This window comes from Simochromis diagramma, unplaced genomic scaffold (genome assembly GCF_900408965.1).
Source record: "Simochromis diagramma unplaced genomic scaffold, fSimDia1.1 OVJJ01000107.1, whole genome shotgun sequence".
Lineage (NCBI taxonomy): Eukaryota > Metazoa > Chordata > Actinopteri > Cichliformes > Cichlidae > Simochromis > Simochromis diagramma.
Genome location: NW_024387209.1, coordinates 3213209 through 3236874, shown reverse-complemented (window position 1 = coordinate 3236874; position 23666 = coordinate 3213209). Strand labels below are relative to the sequence as shown.

General features: G+C 39.1%; 1 protein-coding gene across 1 annotated transcript; it reads right to left on the bottom strand.

Annotated features, from left to right (window-relative positions):
* Positions 1–4291: 4291 nt before the first annotated feature.
* igfbp2a (insulin-like growth factor binding protein 2a) lies at positions 4292–22238 on the bottom strand. The gene is made up of 4 exons (XM_040051631.1): positions 21683–22238; positions 7611–7792; positions 5422–5562; positions 4292–5034 (listed from the first exon to the last, which is right to left on the bottom strand). The coding sequence occupies exons 1-4, from the start codon at positions 22197–22199 to the stop codon at positions 4882–4884; spliced, it is 993 nt and encodes a 330-aa protein (XP_039907565.1). The 5' UTR covers positions 22200–22238; the 3' UTR covers positions 4292–4881.
* Between the last annotated feature and the right edge of the window lie 1428 nt (positions 22239–23666).

Sequence of the window (23666 nt, the reverse complement as noted above, 5' to 3'; positions counted from 1 at the left end):
GTTGATTGCTTAATTTGTACAAAAACAAGGGTTTGCAATTTAGCAGAGGTGGGTTATGTGCCAGATTGTTATTGCGCTGGGACTAGTAATTTCCTCATCTCAACTGGTTGTCTCAAACTAAGAAAAAGAAACCTATAAAATTCCATCCTAATCAGCTAAGTCTATATCTTTTTTTTTTGTCCTCCAGTGCACTTGGACTAAACTTATTTGTGGCTGGTGCCATTCTCAGCCGAGCTTTGTGTGCTTGTGAAACAAGATGTTCCAAGCAGGTTGCATTTTTGATAAATAAGCCCTTATGAGGAAGGACATTAGGTCCTGCCATCTTAACCCGTGAGTTTTCTTATTGTCAGATTTATGCACATTCTTAATTTTCTGTTATTGATGTTGGTGTAAGCTGAGACAGACCCATAGAACTTTCACTTTCCAGACAGCTGTTTCCACTGTTTGTAAATGTATGTATAAAGTATGTGTGCATGTTCCTGAGTGTGACTGTACGTGTGTGTGTATGAGTGTGTGTGCTAAGCGTACCATACCCTTGTAGTTCTCAGCTTCTCAAAAGCTCTGATTTCAGTTCACATGAGCATAGTCTGCTCAAACTACTGTCTGCCAGACTCGGTGCTGTGCATTTCCCTTCACAGCTCGCACACAAATCATATGCAAAGGCCCCGCATTGATTATTTTTTCCATGTGAAGGGTCTTCACTGCCACCACACAGGCAAATGTGCTGGCCAATGGTGACTTGCTCTCAGGGTTCATCAAGTACTTCATTTTGCGAAGAGCAAGGTCGCTGAGTTTTTATGTAAATTCAAGTGCCTTCTGCCCCACGCCAGTTTGAATTTTGATTTGCATGTGGCTCCACAGAGCTGTTGGATGAGGGACAGATCAAGCCCAAAAGAGGAAAACAATTTTAGGTGTGGATGTGGTTTTCACTCTTCAGTCGGTTGCTGACAAAGACTATCGTGATCTTCCAGTCAAAGTGCTGCTATGACGACAGAGGAAAAGATTTATTCTATTGTCAAGCATTTGCCTAATTTGCTGTTTATTTTGTTGTGTAATCCTAATATTCAGTCAATGAAATATAGAAATGTCTCCTCGCTTTATCACGATGGTTGGGGAACACTGATAGCGGCACATCAGCCTGTTTTTCTCAGTGCAAACCTCTGTCATGCTGTTGATTCAGGCACACGTGTAAACACAACAACACAGTAACACTCTGAACACTTTAATGTGAACATTATGGTGAAATATTTATCAGGTGTGTAATTGATGTACTCGTTTTTTTGTTTTTTGTAAAGGCTAATCACTATTTAAATAAAGTTCATGTACTCACAAAAACTGTACGTCTGCACTTTTGTCACGAGTATTTAATGAGGGGCCTCCATGGTTAACATGTTGAGTCAGTGGTTGTGTGTTTTGCGTTTTGCTATCTCTGTGACCTTGACGCTGTTAAAGACAGCCGTGTGAGTCTTCACGCAGGTGGCTTCCATCTGCTGTCAAAGCAGAACGGCTCTCTGTGACATCACTGAGTGGTTTTGGCTGCTCTCTGTTGCAGCGAGAGCACTTATGAGATGACAAAGAGAAGTTACCTTGTCTTCATCGGCTCTCTGCGAGATCTAGAATTCTGAGACCCTGAACAATTATTCTCTGTCATGTCTTAAAGACCTCACGCTACCATTTTATCCCAATAAAGTACTTCACTCTTAGACTGCAGGCTTACTCGTGGTTCCAAAAGTAGGATGGGAGTTTAAGACTTCAGCTACTAGGCCCCTCTCCTGTCAGGAGACAGACACCCTCTCTACTTTTAAGATTAAGCTTAAAACTTTCCTTTTCGATCAATCATATAGTTAGGGCTGGATCACATAACCCTAAACCAACCTTTCGTTATTTTTTCTTTTTGGCAGCTAGAGGACCTCACATGATGCCATTAGGACTCTTTCTTCACTCCCCTGTCTTTCACTCCCCATTCATCTTATTACCTTCATTCCCCAACCACTCAGAGTGAACGCCTGCCTGTCCTAACATTTCTTCTTCCTACACTCTGTTGTTGGATGAACACAATTTGATCATGGCACCTTTTTCCACGTGATTTAACCAAGTACAATAACCCATTTTTGACCATGTCAAACCAACACATTTGGCATTTGGTGGTTTAATGTAACCAGATTACGTATCAACGTAGTATACTTACATTGACTTGAAGTGATTTATTGAAGTACGTAAAGTGAAATTTGTTTTAATTCATTCTACACAAGTGAAAAACTTTAGGAAAACACAATGAAAACTTGTTGTTTGAACAACTACTTTGTTAATCAAGGCAATTACTGCTAGTCTTGCTTAATGAACCAATATGGGGGTTGTTGATTTCATAGAGGCAAACAACCATTTGCACTTATATTCATGGGTAATTTATAATCACCAGTTAACCTAACTCTAAATACACACTGCAAACCAGCCAGATTGTGGATTTGAACGCAGGCCCTTCTGGCTGTGAGGTAACAGCACTAACCATCACACCACCAAGCTGTCAAACCAGGCTTAACAAAAGTAGGAAAGCTATGATTACAAGGCTTGATGCAGAATTTTCTGTACGTTTTTGTCCTTGACAGGTTAAACCACAATAAATAGCAATAGCATACACGTGGTGTGGGTGTAGTTGTCTGCCTCTTACAACTCCAGCGATTTTCCTGTAGTTTGACATCTAATGTGATCTTGTGAATTTCTCGAGTCCAGGCAACTAACCACTCTTACTAGATTGTATCATGTCATCTCAAGAAGAACAAATTAAGTTGCTGAATTTCATGCAGATGCTACATGTTTTAATTACGTTCACCATAGAAACATGAAATTATTTAGTTCAAATTACAAGTTTGAATCTTGTACATGTAACAACCACCCAATTTCATTTTTTTGAGTGTAGGAAGGACTTTTTCTCCTTCTCATTGTTGCTTTGCGCTTGCCCACAGGTGATTTTTCCCTGTTGCTGGCTCTTGACCTTATAAAATAAAATGCTTGGAGATCACTGTTATTGTGAGATTTGATAATAGAGGACAGGGTAAATCAGGTTTTCTGCAGAATGTGATAAAATCCAAAGACCATGTTTTCTTCACACTTTCAGACCTGCAGTTTTGCTTGCTGGGGTCAGTATGAACAAGCTACAACTGCAAAGTCAATAAAGTATGCACCAAAATATAGATTATTTTAATTCAAAACGGTATGACTATATTTAATGTTTTCACTTGGGGAAATGCAGGCTATGGTATTATAAAACTGTCTATTCATACAGTAATGTGCAAAAGTCTTGACCCATCATTTCTTTATATTCTGCTAGGAGAATGGGGAATGGGTGCAGCAAGTTTTCTGAAATGTGCAAACATTCATGGAAATACAGTATAAAGAGTAGAGTTTATAGAACTTATAGAAACAAACTTAAAAGTCAATATTTGGTGTGACCACCTTTATTATTCAGCACAGTCTGAACAACATTTCTTGAAGTCTTCTTCAGGAATAGTTCTCCAGGCTTCTTGAAGGACATTCAAAGCTCTTCTTTGGATGTTTCTGCCTTCTGTTCTGTTCTCTGTCAACATGATCCCACACTGCTTCAATAATGTTGAGATCCGGGCTCTGTGGTGGCCAATCCATGGCTGATAGTGCTCCACTGTGTGTTTTTCTATCCAGGTATGATTTTACTGCATTGGCAGTGTGTTTGGGATCATTGTCATGCTGAAAAATGATGCCGGTGCCAATCAGGTGAAGTTCCAGATAGTACTTCATGGTGGATCAAAGTCTGATTTTACTTTTCTGTGATCTCCAGCACTAATGGCTGAAAAGCAGCCACAAACGATGACAGAGCCTCCACCCTCTTAGACACTCACTGTTGTACCTCTCTCTTAACTGTCTATCATACATACAGATGATGATTTGTACCAAAAATATCAAACTTGGATTCATCACTCCATAAGAGCTGTTGCTACACTTGACGCTATGCCCAGGTAGGCCAAGTTTTTAGCTAATAGCACTAATAGCTAGTTTTTGGAAAGGCCTGCTATTAACAAAATACCTAAAACTTCAAACTGCTTCCTTGTTAAATTGTTTGCTATGTGCTTTAATGATTCATAGGCCATTGTTAAGTGGGTTAAAACTTTAGAAGCTAGAAAAATAAAGAAATGAGGAATGGCTTGAGACTTTTGCAAAGACAGTCTAAATCTCCAAGGTTTGAACATTGTCAAGTTCACTCATTCATTCTGAAAAGCTTTCAAGTCATTCACATCACATGAATGATGACGTGCACAGATTGATTGTATCGTAGTTTTAATGGCATTATCTGTTTATCACTTACGGTCATGTCCTTCGGCTGAACATTTAATGCACGCTACTTCCAACAGGTACTACATTTCATCTTTAATACTTTGTATTAATAGCCAGGTGTACTCAAAGCCTAGTGTATAGTATTAAACCAACAGTAGTCTATAAGCTAGAGCATTAAAACACACCTCGAAACATCACATATGTTGAAGGCTTTTCATTTTTCAATGCATACAGTACAAAACACTGATAACAAAGCAATCCGAGCAAAGTCAAAATCACTAAAGCATAGTCACCGACGCTCCAGATGACGCCTACTGAATATCTAAGTGGGAAAAGGGAGTCTTATCTCCACTCACTCCCCTCTAAAAGTAATCTGCAGCTACATCTTACGCAGCAAGCTGGATTCTATCATTTAATCCTTTTTGGTGGTTAAGACTTCAAATGTCAGTGTCATTGTACGAACTAAAGACACATACGCACAGACAGATAGTACATAGCTTACTCTGATGTTCTTTGTTCCCAACCTCTTTACAGTTTTTCTTTTTCCTTTTATGTTTTGGGATGTTTGATGCCACTTTAGATCTGGGCCATGTCAGGGAGCTCCAGCTCTGTGAGGTACTGGCTGCAGTTGGGGTCACCCCTCACAGTCGGAGCTGATGGGATGGGTCGGCCAGTGTGTGGGTCGACACACCAGCACTCCCCCCTCTGACCATGGAGAGACATCTTGCACTGAAAAACAGAATTTATGTTGTAGTTTTGTTACCTGCACGTTTCATGCTAAGCTAGCAGTCTTACTATACATGTTTTATAAAGTGCATGCACAAAAAGAAGCTTATCAGTTCACAATGTGCAATCCCCCCTTTTTAGTAATTCGTGTTCAATTAGTTGAATTGTTATTATCATTGTAATAATTATTAATACTGTTATTATTATTACTATTATTATTATCAGTATTATGATGAGAAAATGACTGTAGGGTTTGATATGTCAGTGCAACCGATTATTTTGTTAGAGATGGTGGTTGTGATGCCCACCTCCCCTCTCCATACCTGCATATTATCAGTTGGGTATAACCTCTGGGCTTACCGCCCTCTTTCCCAAAAAGCCCAGAGTCACCTGTTTTAAGTTATACTGCCCCCTCTTGTCGCAGTTGGGGATATGCAGGGCATACAGGTCTTCCAGAGGACCTCTGTTATCTCTGAAGGGCATCTTGGATATCCGCTCGAGGACCTGGTCGAGTTCCTGCTGACACTGAGTCTTTAGAAAAAAGCAAACATAAGAACAACAAGCCTGTCACGTCCACAGCAAGGCTGTTATAATTAACTATAACCACATGTGAGTCACCTGCGTTTACAAAGGGCCGTTTTTTTCTCTTTCTTCTCGTAATAACAATTCGGATTTTCCTAAATCTTGGCTATTCACAGAATAATATTCAGAAAAACTGAAACTAACATTTTTGTGTTATTGTAAGGTCTTTACATTATACCCTGCAATAAAAAGCACCTTGAGAATCAAAATCAGAATACTTTATTAATATCTGAGGAAATTATGTGGTCACAGTTGCTCTGAGACAGTAAGAAAAGTAAGTAGCTAAACTAAATTAAATAATACAATATATTGCAAAGTTACAAAACACAACAAAATAGCTCAAATTATAAATATCCCAGTACGTTACACAAATTAAATACATATGGTTGACATTGAGGTGTCCCTCTTGTCATACTGCACTTTGTTATTTTGTCTCTCGAGGATGTGAAAATAAACTATTGCAGTGTGTACGTGTGCTTTAGATGGCGATGAGGTGACTGTTGTTAGGATTTGACAGTGTATCAGTAAAATTTAATTTTCAAATAAAATAACCAAACAAAACTGAAACTGTGAAGCCAAATCACAAAAATGTACAGCTCGCTACTGCAAAATTGGCTCTACAGACATATTTTAAACAATTTGCACTATATGAATACTGCACCTTGTTTCATTTATATAGACGTAAGAGTAGTTTATTGTTATATGCACATATTAATATAGACAGGGTGTTTATTCTGTAGAGTGCAATCCTTATTTTCTTAGACTCGTTTCAGATAGCAGTCATAGAAAGATTTGAATACAATAAATAAATAAAAATACTAAATTATTATAAATAAAGTTAAATAATACAAATAATAATAATAATAAGAAGAAGAAATAAAATAAAACTAATAAATAAAACCAGGATTCGAAAACACTAGAGAGACACTACAAGTAATACATGTACAAACAATACAAACAATGACTTGAAGAGACTTGAGTTGTATTCATACTTTTATACTTACATCGTATATTTGTATTGTCTTTTATAATATTATTCAATCGCTTTTTACCGTTAGGGAGTTTTTTTTTTCAGTTTTACTGTATGAAAGGAGAAGTTGACCTTGACTCTTGTTGTACTGGAAAGAAAGGAATTTAATTCAATTCAACTGCAAAGCTGTAGCAAGTGTAACCCATGGGCATCCATAGTGGCATTTAGGTGTGCTGGAGTTTCAAGGCTCCCTCTGAAAATCAAACATCTGTTCATTCATGTGTCTTCTTAATTTTCATATTTTAAAAATTTATTTTAAAATCAATTAAAACCAATTTCTCCAATGCACATCAACAACAGGTTTTCAAAGCTATTGGCACATTTTTGACTCGGTTCAGCTACAGCTAAAGGTCTTTCTGTTTATGAAAGCCACTTGTGAATAATGACTCATCGGTAACCCCCAGAAATCTTGTTGAGAAGTTCTAAAGTTCCCAGCAAAGCAATTTAACCTTTACCTGATTGCTTTAGTGGACAGATGATGGATAAAAATTATGAGGTTTTCCCAAAAATCTCACTCAGAGCAGGTCAGGGGTATTAAAGGTTGAAGGTTCGTCCGTTTAAATATCTTCAATGCCGTCTAAAAGATCAGCACCTGCAGCACCAGAGGGGGGCAGCACATGACTGTGAAGTCTGAGTGCAGCTGTTCCTCCACACTCAAAGGGACTACAGTAGATGTACTCAGTTTATACAATCTTATATCAACACTAAGCTCTGTTGCAGGGCATAATTCAGGCGATTTCACCTCAGCGTCTACATCTGATATGTGGCGCAAGCTTCATGTGATCCCAGTGTCTCAAAGCAAAATCTTACCAGACTTTAAAATAACCGAGTATTGTAATGATCCCATGTGTTATTAAAATGTAACACATCAGTGTAAATACAGCTGCTAAAATCAGGGGTAAGATCACATGAGTGTGACTTTGTTAAACCTCTACAGAAATTAAACAGACACGCCACTTCGCCTTGCCTGTTTGGGCCGAGTAGGTTTCACCTCTTCCACCTTATTGGTTTTCATCTTGGTCTTCATCTCCTGTCTGTGTTGGCGTACAGCGCTTTCCTTGGGCCCCAGCCAGGCGGCCTCTTTATTGGGCTTTCGGATACCGGGAATCTCGCTCGCGCCATGCTCCGGCTGCAGCTCCACAGCCTCTTCTGTGGATGATGGGTAATGACACAAAAGCAGCAGATTAAGATTTCATTCTAATGCTAAAAAGATCAAAAAGCTATAAAGAATTTTTGTTTTTTTGGTTGTTTTTTTTTTTAACGGCTCAGTAACATTGTGCGGTTTAGCCAGGAAAGTTCTTATGGCTATTGTTCGGGGACACGTTGCTGACAACCTAGAGTGTCTTTGCACTCTCAACCACTCTGTTTCCCATTAACTGTCATTCTCTTGGTAATGAAACGGAATTTTCAGCTGCTGGAAGTGACAGGAGACACACTCCAGATTGCACAGATCATTTTTCAGAGCAACAAAAGAGGTGCTTAGAAAACCACTGATAGCCTTTTTACAGGGCAGAGGTGAGATTGACCTCCGAGACTGAGCTCCATCAGGAATAAATAATAACAGCATGTCCTTTGGAGTAACAGCAATAATTCCTAGCCAGATGTTGGAGTTACACCCAGGACCCATGTATTAACAAAAGTCTAAATTGTGAATTGTTACTAGGAGGTGTTGAAACAAGATTTCAAAGCTAAAAACGGTTGTAAGATACAATGTCATCTCAAACAGTGTCTTGGTGACATAAATTAGCCTAATATCCATGTAAAGTAACTCATTTCAGAATTTATAGACTAAATAGGAAATAAAAGACATATATTCGCAAAAACCAGATTAATAATGTTATTCATTGTGTGTGTAAGACATAGTTAGATAAACAATAAACACAATGTATCATTGTGGAGTTAAAGCTTCAGACTCCTCCAAATCTTTCACTGTTTTCTTCAGTGCATAATATGGTCATCTAAGGCACACGGCTCAGTTGAGCCAATCAGGGAAAGAAATGCTCTTAAAGGTAGGCTGGCAATGTTGAAGATGTAAAACAGCTTGTTTCAGACGATATATGATAAAAACTGTAAAGTGTGACTCATGCAAATCTACCCTTGTATAAATCATGAAACTATGAAGCACAAGGTTCAACATAATCTGTTTGGTGTTTAAAAGCATTAAAATGTTTTAAATGCTTTTTTTCCACTTAATTTTGATATAAACACAGAACATACTGTATTTTACACATCTGTGTTTGTGGCTGTTTTTTTATTGCTTGTTTTACTTTTTGTTGCATTTTTACAAGCACGTCTCCTGAGCTTGTGATAGTTTATTTAACGCATTTGACTTTTCCACAAAATGTGTCCAAACCACTGTGAAATGTATCAGCACAATCAGTGAGTCACTGGAAATATTTCCTTTCTCTTAAGAGAGAAGAAACCCCACATTCTTGACCAGCTTATGAGCTGAGAAATGTTGGCCACTACTGAACTTGCGTCATGATGAAGTTTCCATGGTGGCTTTATAGTGTGAATCAGTCCCACGAGCAAATGTTAATGGTGCTGATAAAAAAAATACAATGGATATAATCAAACATGTAAAGTTACACTGTATGGACAAAAGAGATGGGCCGCACTTGTCACAGGTGCATAAAATCAACCATGCAGTATACATTTGTGACAGAATGGGTCGTTCTAAAGATCTCACTGAATTCGAGTGTGATACTATGAAAGTTTTTCCCTCCTTGTTATTCCAAGATCAGCTGTTAGTGGTATTACTGCAAAGAGGAAGCATTTGGGACACATAGCAACTCAGTCATGAAGTAGCAGACCAAGCAAAGTTACAGAGCGGGGTCGCTGAGTGCGTAAAAATCAACAACACTCTTTTCTGTCAGTAACTGCATGGCTTCAAACCTCCACTGACATTAACATCAGCACAAAAACTGTGAGCGGACAGCTTCATGGCATGGTTTCCATGGCTGAGCAGCTTCCTGTAGGTGTGATGTGTAGGAAAACCAGTGCTTTTGTCCATGTAGTGAAGGGGTGTCAAACATATGGCCCATTGGCCAAAAGTGGCCCAGTGGATGGCTTTGGAAAAATGTGGAAATTTTAAAGAAGGACACCATAAAAATTGGACCTCTAACAGTATTTTCACAAGTTTAACTGTTTTCTTGCTGACAAAGATTTAACCTACAGCCTGTCATACAGCAGATTGATTAACAGATGAAACATTCATTGAGAGAAAACTTTTTTTTATTGTTAGTGTTCAATTTAAGACTGAAATGTTTCTTTTTTTTAATCTTTACAAAATCATTTTCTTTTTTTTTTATTGAAAATGGAATATTTTCTGTGCATTAAGATACATTTAATTTACACAATAAAGTAATTTATTTTTCATTTCCATAACGGTGTAAGCCCAGAAAGTCTTGCTGATGGGTCTTTGACTTACTACAGCAGCATTTCTTTTTTCAATTTGGAGAAACTGAAATGTATCGCCAGAACTGCAATATTTTTTCTAACCCATTTAAAGGCTGAACGGTGAAATAATTGACAGAAAATTCTTTCTTAAAATGTTTTTTAATCAGATGTTATAGCAAATTAAAAAATAACTAATTGAATATTAACTCAAATACCTGAGTTTTTGTTTGTGTCACATCTCCCACATTCATTTTTTGTTTTTACTTTTATTGCTTAAAAACATTTTATTGTGCAATTTTCTTTTTAGGTTTTTCTATGAAAAAAATCACATTGATGTTTGAGAAGTCTCGAAAACTCATGAAAACTCTTGTATCAAATGTGATTCACGAAGCGTTCAGAGGTTTAGACATCTCAGGGATTTCCCTTACGTAAAGTAAGGGAAACATTTTTTAAGCTTTACTGCTCCAACCCACTTAGGATTCAAGTGGGCTTTACATGGCCAGTGATTTAAATGGATTTGACACCCTTGATATTCTACTACTAATGCTACTAGTTGTACTGGTGCTACTTGTATTACTTCTACTTTGCCAAGGATTTATCATGGTGATTTTGACTGAAATTAGAAGATCCTAGTAAAACCACTTACCCCTGCGTCCATACACGTCAAGCTTTTTTTTTGGTTGTGCACAAGAGACCTACACAATATTAAGCAGGTGAGTTTAACAGTGGAGCTAATCGGTAAATACATATGTTTTTTAAAGCCTTGATTTGAGTTGGCAGCCCAAACATATAATACATAGAAGTCTATTTTATGCCACTACATTGATTTAATTGTGGTGTCTTTAAAATGAACTCCAAAATACAGATTTTCAGTTTTCTTTCTAAATGAAATCACCAAGCATGCTACTTGAATAAAAATGTGATCATCTACAGGAGGAAGAACTGCTGTTTGCTTTTCCCTCCCAAAGAAAATGAGTGGCTTAATTCCTGAGAAGAATCAAGCCAAAGTTCAACAACGTTTTTTTCTTTTGTTTTTAATTTGGGGTGACTGTTGCTCAGGAGGCAGAGCAAATCAGCTGCCAACTGAAAAGTTGGTGGTTTAATGCCCAGCTCCTCTAGTCCGCATGTTGAAGTATCCGTGGGCAAGGTACTAAAACCTGAGTTTTGCCCATTGAAGTGAAAGTTAACCTAAAAGTGCTCGTATGAATGGGCTTGTAGTAAGAGAGCACTTTCAGTGCACAAATAGAGTTGAAAAGTTCTATGTAAGTACCAGTCCAAATATATAACTAGTAGTTAAGTGCTTAGCTAATAGTGTTTACTGATGAACATTTAAATATCCAAGTAAATGAGAAAGTGGGTCATTAAATAAAGTAGAATAAATGGAGCAGCACCTAAAATTACTAACCCTAGCTAATAAATGGTAAGCTAAAAATAGATCAGATCCCATTTAAAATGTATATGGACTGGTACTTATATAACACTCTTCTACTCTAACTGTGAACTCAAAGCACTTTCTTACTACAAGCCTCAGCGTATTGCACACACTTCCATAGAAGTCCTCTTTTACCTATCATGTTAGCACCTTGTCTAACATTTTAAATACACACTAATCAGGGGCAACTTGGCCAAAGTTTCTTTGAAGGCCATCTTAAGAAAGGAGCCCAGTAGTTATGTTCCAATCCATAAAAACTCTACATTGGCGAGGAATTAAACCCAGGCCCCCTGTGTGGCAGGTGAGAATTCTTCCATTGTGCCCAAATGAACACAAATAAACATGAGAAAAGCTGTGTGGGCGAATCATATGAAAAAAAAAGGATCAAAAGAAAAATCACCATATTCGGTAGGATTAATCCTGTGTGTCGATTTTAATCCTTTTAAAGCAGAAATACACATTACCAGAGGAGAAAACAATGCCCTCAGTGACACTGGCGTTAAAACAGGAACCTTAAATTTAAATTTAGGGACAACTGCCTCTTCAAGTCCCTGTAGAAATTCCTCCAGGCAGCTTTCATTTACTTCACCCGTCTCTCCTCGGCTAGGAGTCTTGTTAAACATTAACCTAAAAGCACAAAAAAGCTCTCCAGACAGATGGAGCAAACAAAGAAAGAGGCCATCAGGTCCAGCCCAACTTGTTGTCTCTGACAACAGAGCATACTTTGGAGTTGAGGGTTGGCAGGGAGTGGAAGAGGAGCGTCTTTCCAAACCAGCAGATTTTCGATGAAAAGATGTTACATGATGCGCATTCTTGCTGCTACAAGTAATATTTCACAAGGTGAATTTATGAGCCAGGACACTGTGTCTTTTTGCTGAACTTTTGGTGGAAATCGTGTATTTCGCTTATGCAGGGCTTCACTTGACACCTGAACGAAAGAAGGGAAATAAGCAGAGACAGTAAAGAAGGTCAAATAGTTGGCCAATCAAGTGGATAGTTCGCAGCTATGCAGACCAAGCTTTACAATGCAGACTTGTGGAAATGTATTTAAATGAAAGCGGCAATGGTGGACTGAGGAGGCATTCCCTGTACCCTGCAAGAGGTAAATTTGACATCCGGTTATAGAATATGATTACAAAAGGCCTAAGAAAGAGCAGGAGAAGGGAAATTTCAAACGAAACAATAACAAGGTGCTGGCGCCTGTTGCCATCAGATAGATCTAGTGTTGTTGGACTTGAGTTCCCCCTACGATGCTGCACTGTGCTCTCTCTGGATTTTCTTTGAGGAAAGCATTTCTTTCCTAAAAGGGGCAAAAGTCAGATGTTCAGATGAGATGTTCACTAAAGGTCTGGGCACACACAGACACACACATGAATACACAATCTATAGCAGTGCGCTTCCTCTTCAATGCACATACGCACACACAAATACAAAGGGTCAGGACCCCACTTTTAGGGGGCACTAGGCCTCTGCAGTACAAGCCACTCCATAGCAGTGGGCTGGAGATCAGCAGCATCAACAGAGCAGCAGGCCTACTGTCCAGTCTACTGCTTGAATTAATCCCTACACAATAGCCTGAGAGGCTTCCTTTCTATATCTGATCCATGTTGAATTCCCAGGTGGCACGTAGGCCAGAAGTGTCATGTCTGATTGTCCAGATTTTGGTCAACTGAGCAAATGACAGACTTGGCCAAGCCATAGAGAATGGAAAGGTTCAGAAAGGAAATCTCCAAGCACCAAGCATTCTTGCTCCATCGTATACATATTATAACTGAGTACTGTGCAAAAGTCTTGTGGCACCCTTCATTTGTTTACGTTTTGCTGGGAAAATTTGGAAATAGGCGCAACAATTCAATAAAATATGCAAACATACATGGAAATGCAGTATATAAACCACGAACACAGTTTGTTCCATTCTTTCCAGCTTGGAGGTAAATATTTGGTGAGACCACCTTTATTCTTCGAACACAGTCCAAACTCTCTCAGGCAGCTTTCTTGTCCTTTCTTTAAGTAGTCTTCAGGAATAGTTCTCCAGGCTTCTTGAAGGACATTCAAATGCCTCATACCTCCATCTGACCTGTTGCCACTGATTTTCTGTTGAGTTCTTGTGTAATTTTCAGACGTCAGCCTTTTCTTCCTGTTTCCCTTCCTTATGAATGGCTTCTTGACAGCCAGCCTTCCACTGAGAATATTTCTAATAAGCTTTAATGAAAAGTATATTGGCCAGATGTATCTTTCAGGGCCTTTCAGGATTTTTTTCAATTTCTTAAAACATGAATTTTAGGTATTGTTCATCTGCTGTAGCTATTTTGTCACGGCTGACACTTCTTCGTTTGTCCGCCAGTCGTCCAGTTTCCTCATTTTTTTTAATAACACATTGCACACCAGGCTGAGAAAAACCAAATGTTCAGCTAACAGCTTTTTAGGGAGCACCATGTTAGTGCAAAAATGCTATTTTTTTGTCAGTCAAACTGCTCTATCTTTGGCATATTTTGTTGATTAAAGAAATTGGAACAAATTCAGGGTTTTTCCAACAGGCCACCAGTAACAAAATGCCTAAAGATACAATTTAAAATAGGTTCTTTGCTAAGTTGTCTGCTACATATCGACACAACACTAACCATTTTTTGAATTAGATGTCTTTTTTCATGCTTGAATGATTCATATGTCAGTGTTAAGTGGCTTTGAAAGACTTCCAGAAAGCCTGGAGAAATATTGCTCAAGAAAAAATAACAACAAAGTCTGGCTCCTTACAAAATATAAGGAAATGAGGGGTGGCTCGAGACTTTTGGACTACTGGAGCTACTGTCCATTAAAAATGGGGCTCTAAACTTATAATAATGTTAGGGAGCTGCAGACATCTATATTGAACTTCTAACTGATTAACTGCTAGCCTAACCTAAGCCCAGCTTTAGAAAAAATGTATATCTGTGTATGAAGATACGAGCGGTCAAAAACAATATTTGATTTATATTTGGCAGATCTTGCACTTCTGCTTTTGCAACTCTAGGTTCTTGAAGGCTCCTTCAATTTTCAAAATCGCACGCCTTGTTGATTTCAATTTCAGAAAAGTCTGAGGGATCCAAATCTGGGAAGTAGGGTTGGTATTAAGCACAGAATGTGACCATGTGGCCAAATAACAATCACAATGGCATGAGCAGTGGTTAAAGTAATTTCCAACAAATGACTCCCCATCAAGGCATGTCAGGACAGTGCCCGTGGTCAAAATTGAGACTTCCAAGGACTGACTCAATACAAGGAAACTTTCTGAATGTTGTACTAGAAATGCCCACCTTGAACTTTAAATCAAGTAAGTTTTGAAAGGTTCCAAGACTGGAAATCACTGTAATTAACTCAAACAATCCTCTCTGACAATTCTGTCTGTTTAAATCTTTGCTTAAGTGTAACTCCAGAGACATCCACTAACTAGGTCAAGCTTCATACACAGATATACTATATGCGTTACTTTTGGCTACCACTTACTCAATTAGAAGTGTGCATATTTTGTGTGTTTGCACACAAAGGTAAAAGGGGAAAAAAATTAAGAACAAATGAAGCATCTCTCTGACTCTCAGTAAGTGGAAACAACAGTTACCCAAAATTTATCTCTTTAAATTTTAGAGGCTTTAAAAGGCACAGCTTTTCTCTGTTAACTTCTTAAACATCGCTCTAAGGTGTGAAATAAATAGGTCATATGTCAATGAGTAGATTTATTACAGACTATAATCCATTACAAGACCTAGTGGAGCTGTTTTCTGGAAACACAAACTCAGCAGAGTTTAGATATGTTTACCTTGCAGGCTTTTTGGCCTGCAACAGCCATCTGAAAGCAGGCTGTTGCACAGGCTCCAGCATGTATGTATGCTCTGTGGTATCCAAGACTAGGCATCACTACCGGCAGCCCTGGGTGAACTTTGGGCAGATTTTACACGGCCTAAACAGAGGCAAGCTGTAACACGACAACGCTTAGAGTGCATCACGCTGGCAATAATACTCTGCTACAAACCTTGTACCTCAAAGGTCTACTTTTTAGGAACTGATCATGGTTTTCGTGGTGATGTCATTCTTATCCTATTAATCTTTCAACTAAAGTCACAATAAACATTTACATTATAATAACTTTTTAGCATTTTTTAACTATAATGTTTATGGACTATAGCAAGTGGAAAAGTGCTGAAACAAGCAAAGGAATAAAAAAAGGCTGTGGGATGGTACAAAAAAATCTAAAAGAATGCACATTTTGCACTTTTTGACAAACATTTAGATAGAGTCATGATGTTTGCAAGCCCTGAAATACACTCTGCGTGTTTTGGTCAGTAACAATGATTGTAAACTTGACTTTTATCTGTTTAGAAAAAAACTAAATAAGGCACCATTAAATAGATTTCTTTAAACAATGACAACAAAAACAGTTTTTTCTTTGGCTAGGACATGACTTCGATTATAACAAAAATATTATTAGACTTGTATTATTAACTACTGCCACTAGACTATAATAGATTAGGCTTGTAAATCAAAGAATCTTCCCCGATTCTCTACACAGTTTTATCAGAATTAGCTATTGTTTATCTATTATTTAGAAACATGAGTTAATCATTAATTTGTTTTTAAACAATATTTAGTTTTCACTGTTTGCTAACTACAAGTTACTAGGGTTGGTACTTTCAGCTGCTCCCTTTTTCCCTTTTTCTAAGAATCCTCCCACTTATTTGTGCTTGGGAGTACACTAGCCATCAACCTTCCATGTATAATGCATGTGTTAACCACTACACTACAGAGTTAGATGTTAATCAAAAGTGTCAGTTCACAAACTTCTAATTATCTATTACTGTACCATTTTTTTAATAAAAAAAAGGTTGCACATATTTTGGTGCTCATCAACAAGCTTCTGCCATAATTCTGGGTGGATATTTGACCACTCTTCTTGGCAAAACTATCGGTGTTCATTAATTTCGTTGGTTTCCTGGAATGGACCTGATATTTAAATGTAGTCCACAAATTTTCAATAGGGTTGAGTTCTAAGCTTTGGAGCTCCAGAAGAGATTATAGAAGATTAACAATTACAGATTCCAAGATCACCCATTCAAACAATTGTACCTAACTACAACTTATTTGAACGTGTCACCGCTTTGTAATGGTCTGAAAGAAGACCCTTAGATGAGAGGAAATTGGTTTGGATGTGTACGGTCAGGTCTACCATGACCTGGAAACTGCATCAGTGTTGACAGTTAGAGGGTGCTGAACAAGAAAAAAGCCCCTCCTTAAAAATTGGCACCTTCCAACTTGGCTGAAATTTGCAGTTCCCCATATTGACAGGTCAAATGTCTTCTAGGAAAGTTTTATGGTCAGATGAGACAAAGATTGAGCTATCTGGCCACAGTGGTAAGAAGTGTTTTTGGAGCCGTCAAAGTAAGACTTTCAAAGCAAAGAAGACTATACCAACTGTCAAGAATGGCTGTGGTAGTATCATGTTCTTGGAGCTGTTTTGCTACCACTGGTACTGGTACATTGGATATAATTGAGTGAAGAAGAACTACCTTCAAATCCTTTAACTTCACCTCAAATCATGAGCCATATGGTTGAAACTTGGACACATCTGGGTGCTCCAACAGGACAATAATCCCAAGCACACATCAAAACTGGCTTTGGAATGGAAAGCAGGCTAACATTAAGCTTCTGGAATAGCCTTCACAAAGCCCCAACCTCAACCCTATTGAAAGTTTGTAGACTATGCTTAAAGGTTGGATGCCAATTTAAATGAACTCAATCAATTCTACCAGGAAGAGTGGTCAAATAAAAACTTACACTCTGGAAAAAGAACAGATCAAAGAAAGCATTAAAAGGCCAAACTTGTGCCTTTGAGCTGATGATCTTCTTACGACAACTGTAGGTCTTTCTCATACTTTTTAAGAATTTGTCCTTTATTAAAACAAGCTCAGAAACTGCCCCCATTTACACTCCCAGTTTCAGTTGCATTTCAGACAATGTTTGTATTGTCTTAAATCACCCTTGACCAATCTGGAGGCTGGGAAGTTATTCTGGTTCTCAATAGGCAAGAGGAGATTCTTGGCACGGATATGCGTGAAGTTGACGCCTCAGGGGGAGATGGCATAAATACCCATTTTGGGCGAGATTATCTCGGAGCTATTTCAGTCCTGCAGGCTCCGTCTGAATGCCCCTGCAGGTACACAGGAATGCCCCCTGTCAGCTAACAGTGTTATTTCAGCAACCAGATGTCACAGGAGTCCCCCCCGTTCTTTCCACCTCATTTCCCATCTCCATAACAGCAAAAGTAACACTGGAAGACGGTTGTTTTGAGTGGTTGGTTGATTAACAGTACGTTTAGTGAGGTGTTGTTAAGGGGACAACAGCATTTGCTTCACTCTTTTGAAATCTTGTGTGCAGGAACTGGCTCTATTTGGAGCTTTTTTTTATCAACATGTTCTCTTTCGAGGTTGTATATGTATGATTCCAGTCAAAACAATTAAACGCCCATCCAATCTGTTTAAAGGAACCTTTATTTGGATCCAGGTTTCTGTGGGAATGGAATATCAAGTGATACTGTGCATAAACACAGGGTAGTGGGAAAAATGTGGGTGTTAATTTTAAATAGGAAGACATTTCAGCTCAAAATCAAGTAAATAGGATAACTTTGTTGCCATTTTGTTGTGTCTGAAAAAACGTACGCTCTGATATTTTATATCATTATATTCTTAGAATCCAATTTTCTAACCAGGTCACGGGTTCATTTATGGAACATTATTTTGCAAGGGAGTATCCCATTTCTTTCTCCCTTTTCACTATATTACAGTGACCACTTTGACATTTCAGATCTGTTAATCTTCACGGTCTGTGTCAAGTGCCAGCAATCATCTCAGGATCTCTATCCTCACATTTTGATCCTGTTGAATCCAATCCAGGATATTCAAGACTCCACAAAAACAGTTGGATATTAGGTTTATCAAAGTAGGCTTCAAAGAAATGTCATTACAGTGTATAAATTTCTTATATGAAAACCAGAGTGGGAAAGATGCACCAACATGTTGATCTGAATGGTTTCAGTATAAAGTCTGAGAGCTAAATATTGTCTAAAAGCATATCCACACTGTCATATATATATAGCATACATATAGCAGATTTTAAATCAGATTTTGACTTCAAGTGGTCTGACTAACGCAACTCAAGAACTTGAAAATTTGTATTTCCTTTATGTATTTCATCTCATAAAGGGGAGCCTTTTTACTAGCATATGCTAGACGATTTCTTTTTTTTTTTTTTTGGGGGGGGGGGGGGGGGGGTGTTAAAGCAAAAACTATATGTCTTTGAATGTACAATTAGCACATACACTTTCAGTGTATTATACTTTACTTATCATGAGATGGTTATAATAATACACTGATGCAGACAACTATCATTTAAACCAGGAACTCAATAATCCCGAGAACAGAGCTGAATTGTGTAGTTTGTGCAGTAGATCTGACCAACATGCATGAGCTTAATCTTAAAAATCCTATCTCGATCAGGCTGTAGACAAACGTATTCTTTACACACCTAATTATAAATGAGTCAGTTTTCTTTCACTCTCAGTCAAAAACCTTCATTATTTGTACAAAGAGTTTTAATACGAATCTAACATGACACTGAAAGGAATTTTCAGTGATGAAGCAATATCTGTTACCAAGTTATGCTATTAAATAGGTGCTTTGGTCTGAACAAAGCACTGTAACCTCAACCACAGACACATATGCCGAAAGCATCACTGCAGTCTTTATCTCACAGTAATGTGTTCCTTTCCTATTTGCTATCTTGTTTTGAGTATTTTCACTGATATTTTTCATTCGTCTCTTGTCATAAGCCTAATCAGACTTTTGGTTTTGATTGCAAACAATAATTTAATATCACCCAATCTCCTATATCTTCCTATTCTAACTTTTAACAAAAAGCTGTGCATTACTTTTTTTTCTTCTTTTCTTTTCTTTCCTTTTTTCCCTACATGATTATTCTTGGATCAAAGAAATAGGTGCTCTGACCTTTGGCCGCTTTGCTGCGGGTCACTTGTAGTGTTGATTAGAGAGATTATAGGGACTCTGCAGCTGCTCTCAGTGCACTCTTGTATACCTATGATCAGATAAATTCTTTTGAAGAAAAAAAACTGTAAAAATGCCACCTCTAAGTAGACACAGCTTGCTGTTCCTTGTCTTTGTTCCTTTTTAAAAGCTGACATGCTAAATGGACAAAGAAGAAGATGATGTCAGGATGATGTGTATTTATATAAACATCCAAATAAAGCAGCTGTACTATTTCGTCATTTGATTCCTTGCCCAGATGCCAAATCAGCTCAAGAATCACCTCCTCAGGGATCAAATAAATAAAACTACTTAATTATTATATTAATCTTTTTTTTCCCCAGATTAATTCCTGGAATAAAGTGAATGCAATGGATATTAACCAGAACATTTAAAGGCTGCTCTTCATCATCCAGAGACCTCTGTGAGCTGCTTTGTGTTTTTGCTTTTTGCAGATGACTTATGTATCGCAAAAGCTCAGACTCCACAACAAATCAACCTAGCACCTATTAGTGTAGTATCTTTTAAAAAATGATGGGATGAGCAGCAATTTATTCTTTTGTGACTCTTGAAATTAGCCTCAGAAAAGTGTTTCCAGCCTCACTTCGGTAAAAAAACAAAAAACAAACAAATCTAACTTTCTTTTATCTTCTGACCCCAAGAAAGCTCTGCATGTCACTTAGACCACTCACTGTAATGCTGCATGAGTTTCAGACTTCACTCTTCCATCTGCAGCAGCATTAGCACCAAAGCTTTTATCCACAACATCTCCAGGTTCAGCTTTTAGAGCTTATTTCTAAGCTTTTACCAGTTTTTTGGACACGTCGAACTAAATCTTGAAACCTTCAACCCGTGGAACCAGGCGCCGAAAACCTCAGAGAACGCAAAGAAATAGTGATGTCTAACAAGCCTTTACACGATGTGCCCATGTAGTCTGCTCTCTGGTTTTGCTCTTGTGTAACTCTCAGTTCATTCCTTTACATGCACTATTCACGTGAGCATAACCAAGCAATTATTGAGGCTGATGATTAAATCATAAAATGCATCACAAAGCTTTTTTTGACCTCTTGTGCTCAGGGAGTGGGGGTTACACACGAGTCCTGTTTTTGGTAGTTTCTCTATGTTCCAGGACTCCAGTGCCCAAAGTAAACATGTGTCAGTCTGAAGGTAAACTCTGACAAAGCATGGATTTTGGAAATGAGTAAAAATCAAACCCCGGTTGGCTCCACTCTACATTCATTGACTGTGTTTTGCGGCCTCAAATTCAGCCAGTTAATGAGGCTGTTTGCTTTTCTTCCTCACTGTGACCTGCCCTTGTTCAAACACAAACCACATAAGCCTCGCTGGCTCCAGGCTTCATTGTGATCCTCCAGCGTATACATCCAGGTAGACGGCCTACAGTTAATGGAGTCAGTGTCAAAGCCAGTCTATAGTTAGGTCTAGTCAAAGCCTAAAGTCCACTTTTCCAATCAATGCGGCATTCCTTCAGTGTTCTCCCTCTCTACTTATATATTTCTTTCTCTCCACTCCCCTGGGGGAAATGTCAACATCAATACTACACTGTTTTCTGTGTCCATCCCACTGAGTACAACTTCTGGGGCTTTTGCAGGTGACTAACTCTGCTGCAGTGTTTTAAAGGCAGCTTTTTCAGGAGGGCCAGCTGTGTGGTGCACAGCTGAGATGAGCTGTGCAGAGTGGCTGTTCCTTTATCTCTTGTGTTTATTTCTCTGCGTGCACACTAGAATGACCCAATGCACATTACATCCCCTGCCTTGCAAAATGCTTTAAAAACTAGTCATTTGCTGTAGCACAAATTATAAAATAACACCCCTCAAATGCGTGGCAATGCAAAGGCCATGTATGAATGTAGCAATCTAGCAACTATGAGATGCTGAAATCTGCGTGAAATACAAACTAGCAGTTTATTTAAAGGTGTTTAAAAGAGGGGAAACATGGTTTAGTATCATAAATATGCAGTGAAGAGGAATATGGACAACTTCCCTGCTGAGTCCCCTTTTCAGCCAGATTAGGGCTTAGCCTTCATGACAATGCAATATTTCTGCACTGTTTCTCAGCCTGCAGTCTAGACAGTGTCATTAAAAATTGATAGAAGAAAAGCAGGTTTCCGGTAAACTGACTGACCGCTGGTTTGCTCCCGCTGCTCCTGTCTGTGGGCGCTTGCCTCGGTGTCCACTTTGCGCCGACATTGCCCCTGGCCCTGCACCAGTTGCTCCAGGGGAAGCTCCGAGTCGGGCGTCGGGTAGCATCGCAGACCGGTGGAGCACCTCGGGGTGTACACGCCGCACAGCTCGCCCTCTTGCCGGGCGCACACGGGGCAGCACCCGCAGCCCGGTTCGCGCACTATCTCTGCGCATGTCTCGGTGAGCTTTGGGCACAGCGCCTGGCGCTCCGCGGTACAGCCCGGGCAGCGGAACACCATCTCGGCCAGAGAGGCACCGGCCAGAGACACGGAGAGGATCAGCAAGCTGCAGCCCGCGTACAACAGCATCGTTACAGGCATGAGGTTTGGGGGAATTATCATGGGGCAGTGGAAGGCAATCACAAGTGTGGGGGGTGTGTGGGGGGGAGAGAAGGAGCAGAAATGTGCACGCGAACAGGTGAAGCCGGGGGGCTGGGAGGTCTGCTGGGTCCTACACATTCCCAGGTTTGCTCTCGGGGCCAAAGAAAACTTGTGTTCATTAGGAGGGAAATAGGAAGATTGTGGGATTTCCTTCACGGGGAAGAGCAGTTGTGACACTTTCTCATTATATTTCTCGATGGCGTGTTTTATTGGAAAGATCAAATCATCATCATTATCTTTAAATGACCTGCACTGCTGCTCCCCAGCTGAACCAGTTACATCAGACCTTTTTTATGGCCGTATCAAGGCAAAATTAACCTCCTATAGGCGATTACTGGCAAACTATTCACAAATGAAAAACATGTTTGTTTGTTTTTTACCAAAAGCGATGTGAGGCTTGAAGTTGAGCTCAAAAAAGAGAGAAAAAAAGACAGCTTGCATATTCAAAGACTACTTTACATTAGCCTGTTTGTTTCAATCAGCACCTTCTCCCCTCAACTCCCAAGAATGTATAAACAAACAAACAAACAAAAGGACTATGTGCAGAGTATTCCTTACATGGAAAGACATCCCCACAGTGGCTGACATGTCAATTGACACTCAATTAAAATTTGCCAGCTGCTACCAGCCTATATACCTGTGTACAGTGATGCTACTGTGTGTGTTACACAGCAGTGTTTCCTATTGATTGGCAAGGCCAAGCCTTGAGGTGTCGCGCTCGCCCGCTAAACAAGCGCCATATTAACCCCGTCCAGTGCACCAGACTAATAGGTGTTTATCCAAGGGCCCAGAAATAGAAACGGCATGTGTAACCTTACTCCACAGATATAAATGCAGATTATTTTGTTTTGTGGGTACCCACTGATTTCATGCTATTTAGCCCCATTCAAGATCGGCATCCCTGGCTCACCTTGGAGGTATGGGGAGGGAGAAAGGGCACATTTGAAGCTGCTTTATATCTCGGGGGTGTGAGTTAGGGGGATGCCCAAAAGGCTGTTTGCACATAGAACCTCATATGTCATTTTACAAAAACCATGGATGGAAAAGCAGTGGGGAGAAAGCCGGTAATGTGTCTGGGATGGTCACCAGCTTATAGGCCTAACACGCCACAGTATCTGCCCCTGTGTGCAAAGTGATCCCCACCAAGGTCAGTTACTTAAATTCCTCCCCATGGAATTATTAAAAAAAACACAAACTCTGGATAAATTCTACATTTATAGAGACAAATATGGGATCACTGATGTGCTATGTGCTTCAGTCTGTATACAGAGGCAGTTCTTTATGTAAGAGGCCATCCCGGAAATGGATACAATCACCCCAGGGGGCACTTGAATAATAAATAAATAATAGTTATACAGCAAAACATTATTATTCGAATACATGGGAAAATAATAGGTAAGTAAGGAACAGGTAAATAATAGGTAAGACTGTTCTAGGCCAATAATAGGTAAGTAAATACTAGATAAGAAAGTACTAGGTAAGTAATACGTAGGTAAATAATATGCCAGCAGTAGCTAAGTAAGTAATAGGTAAGTACGCAATAGG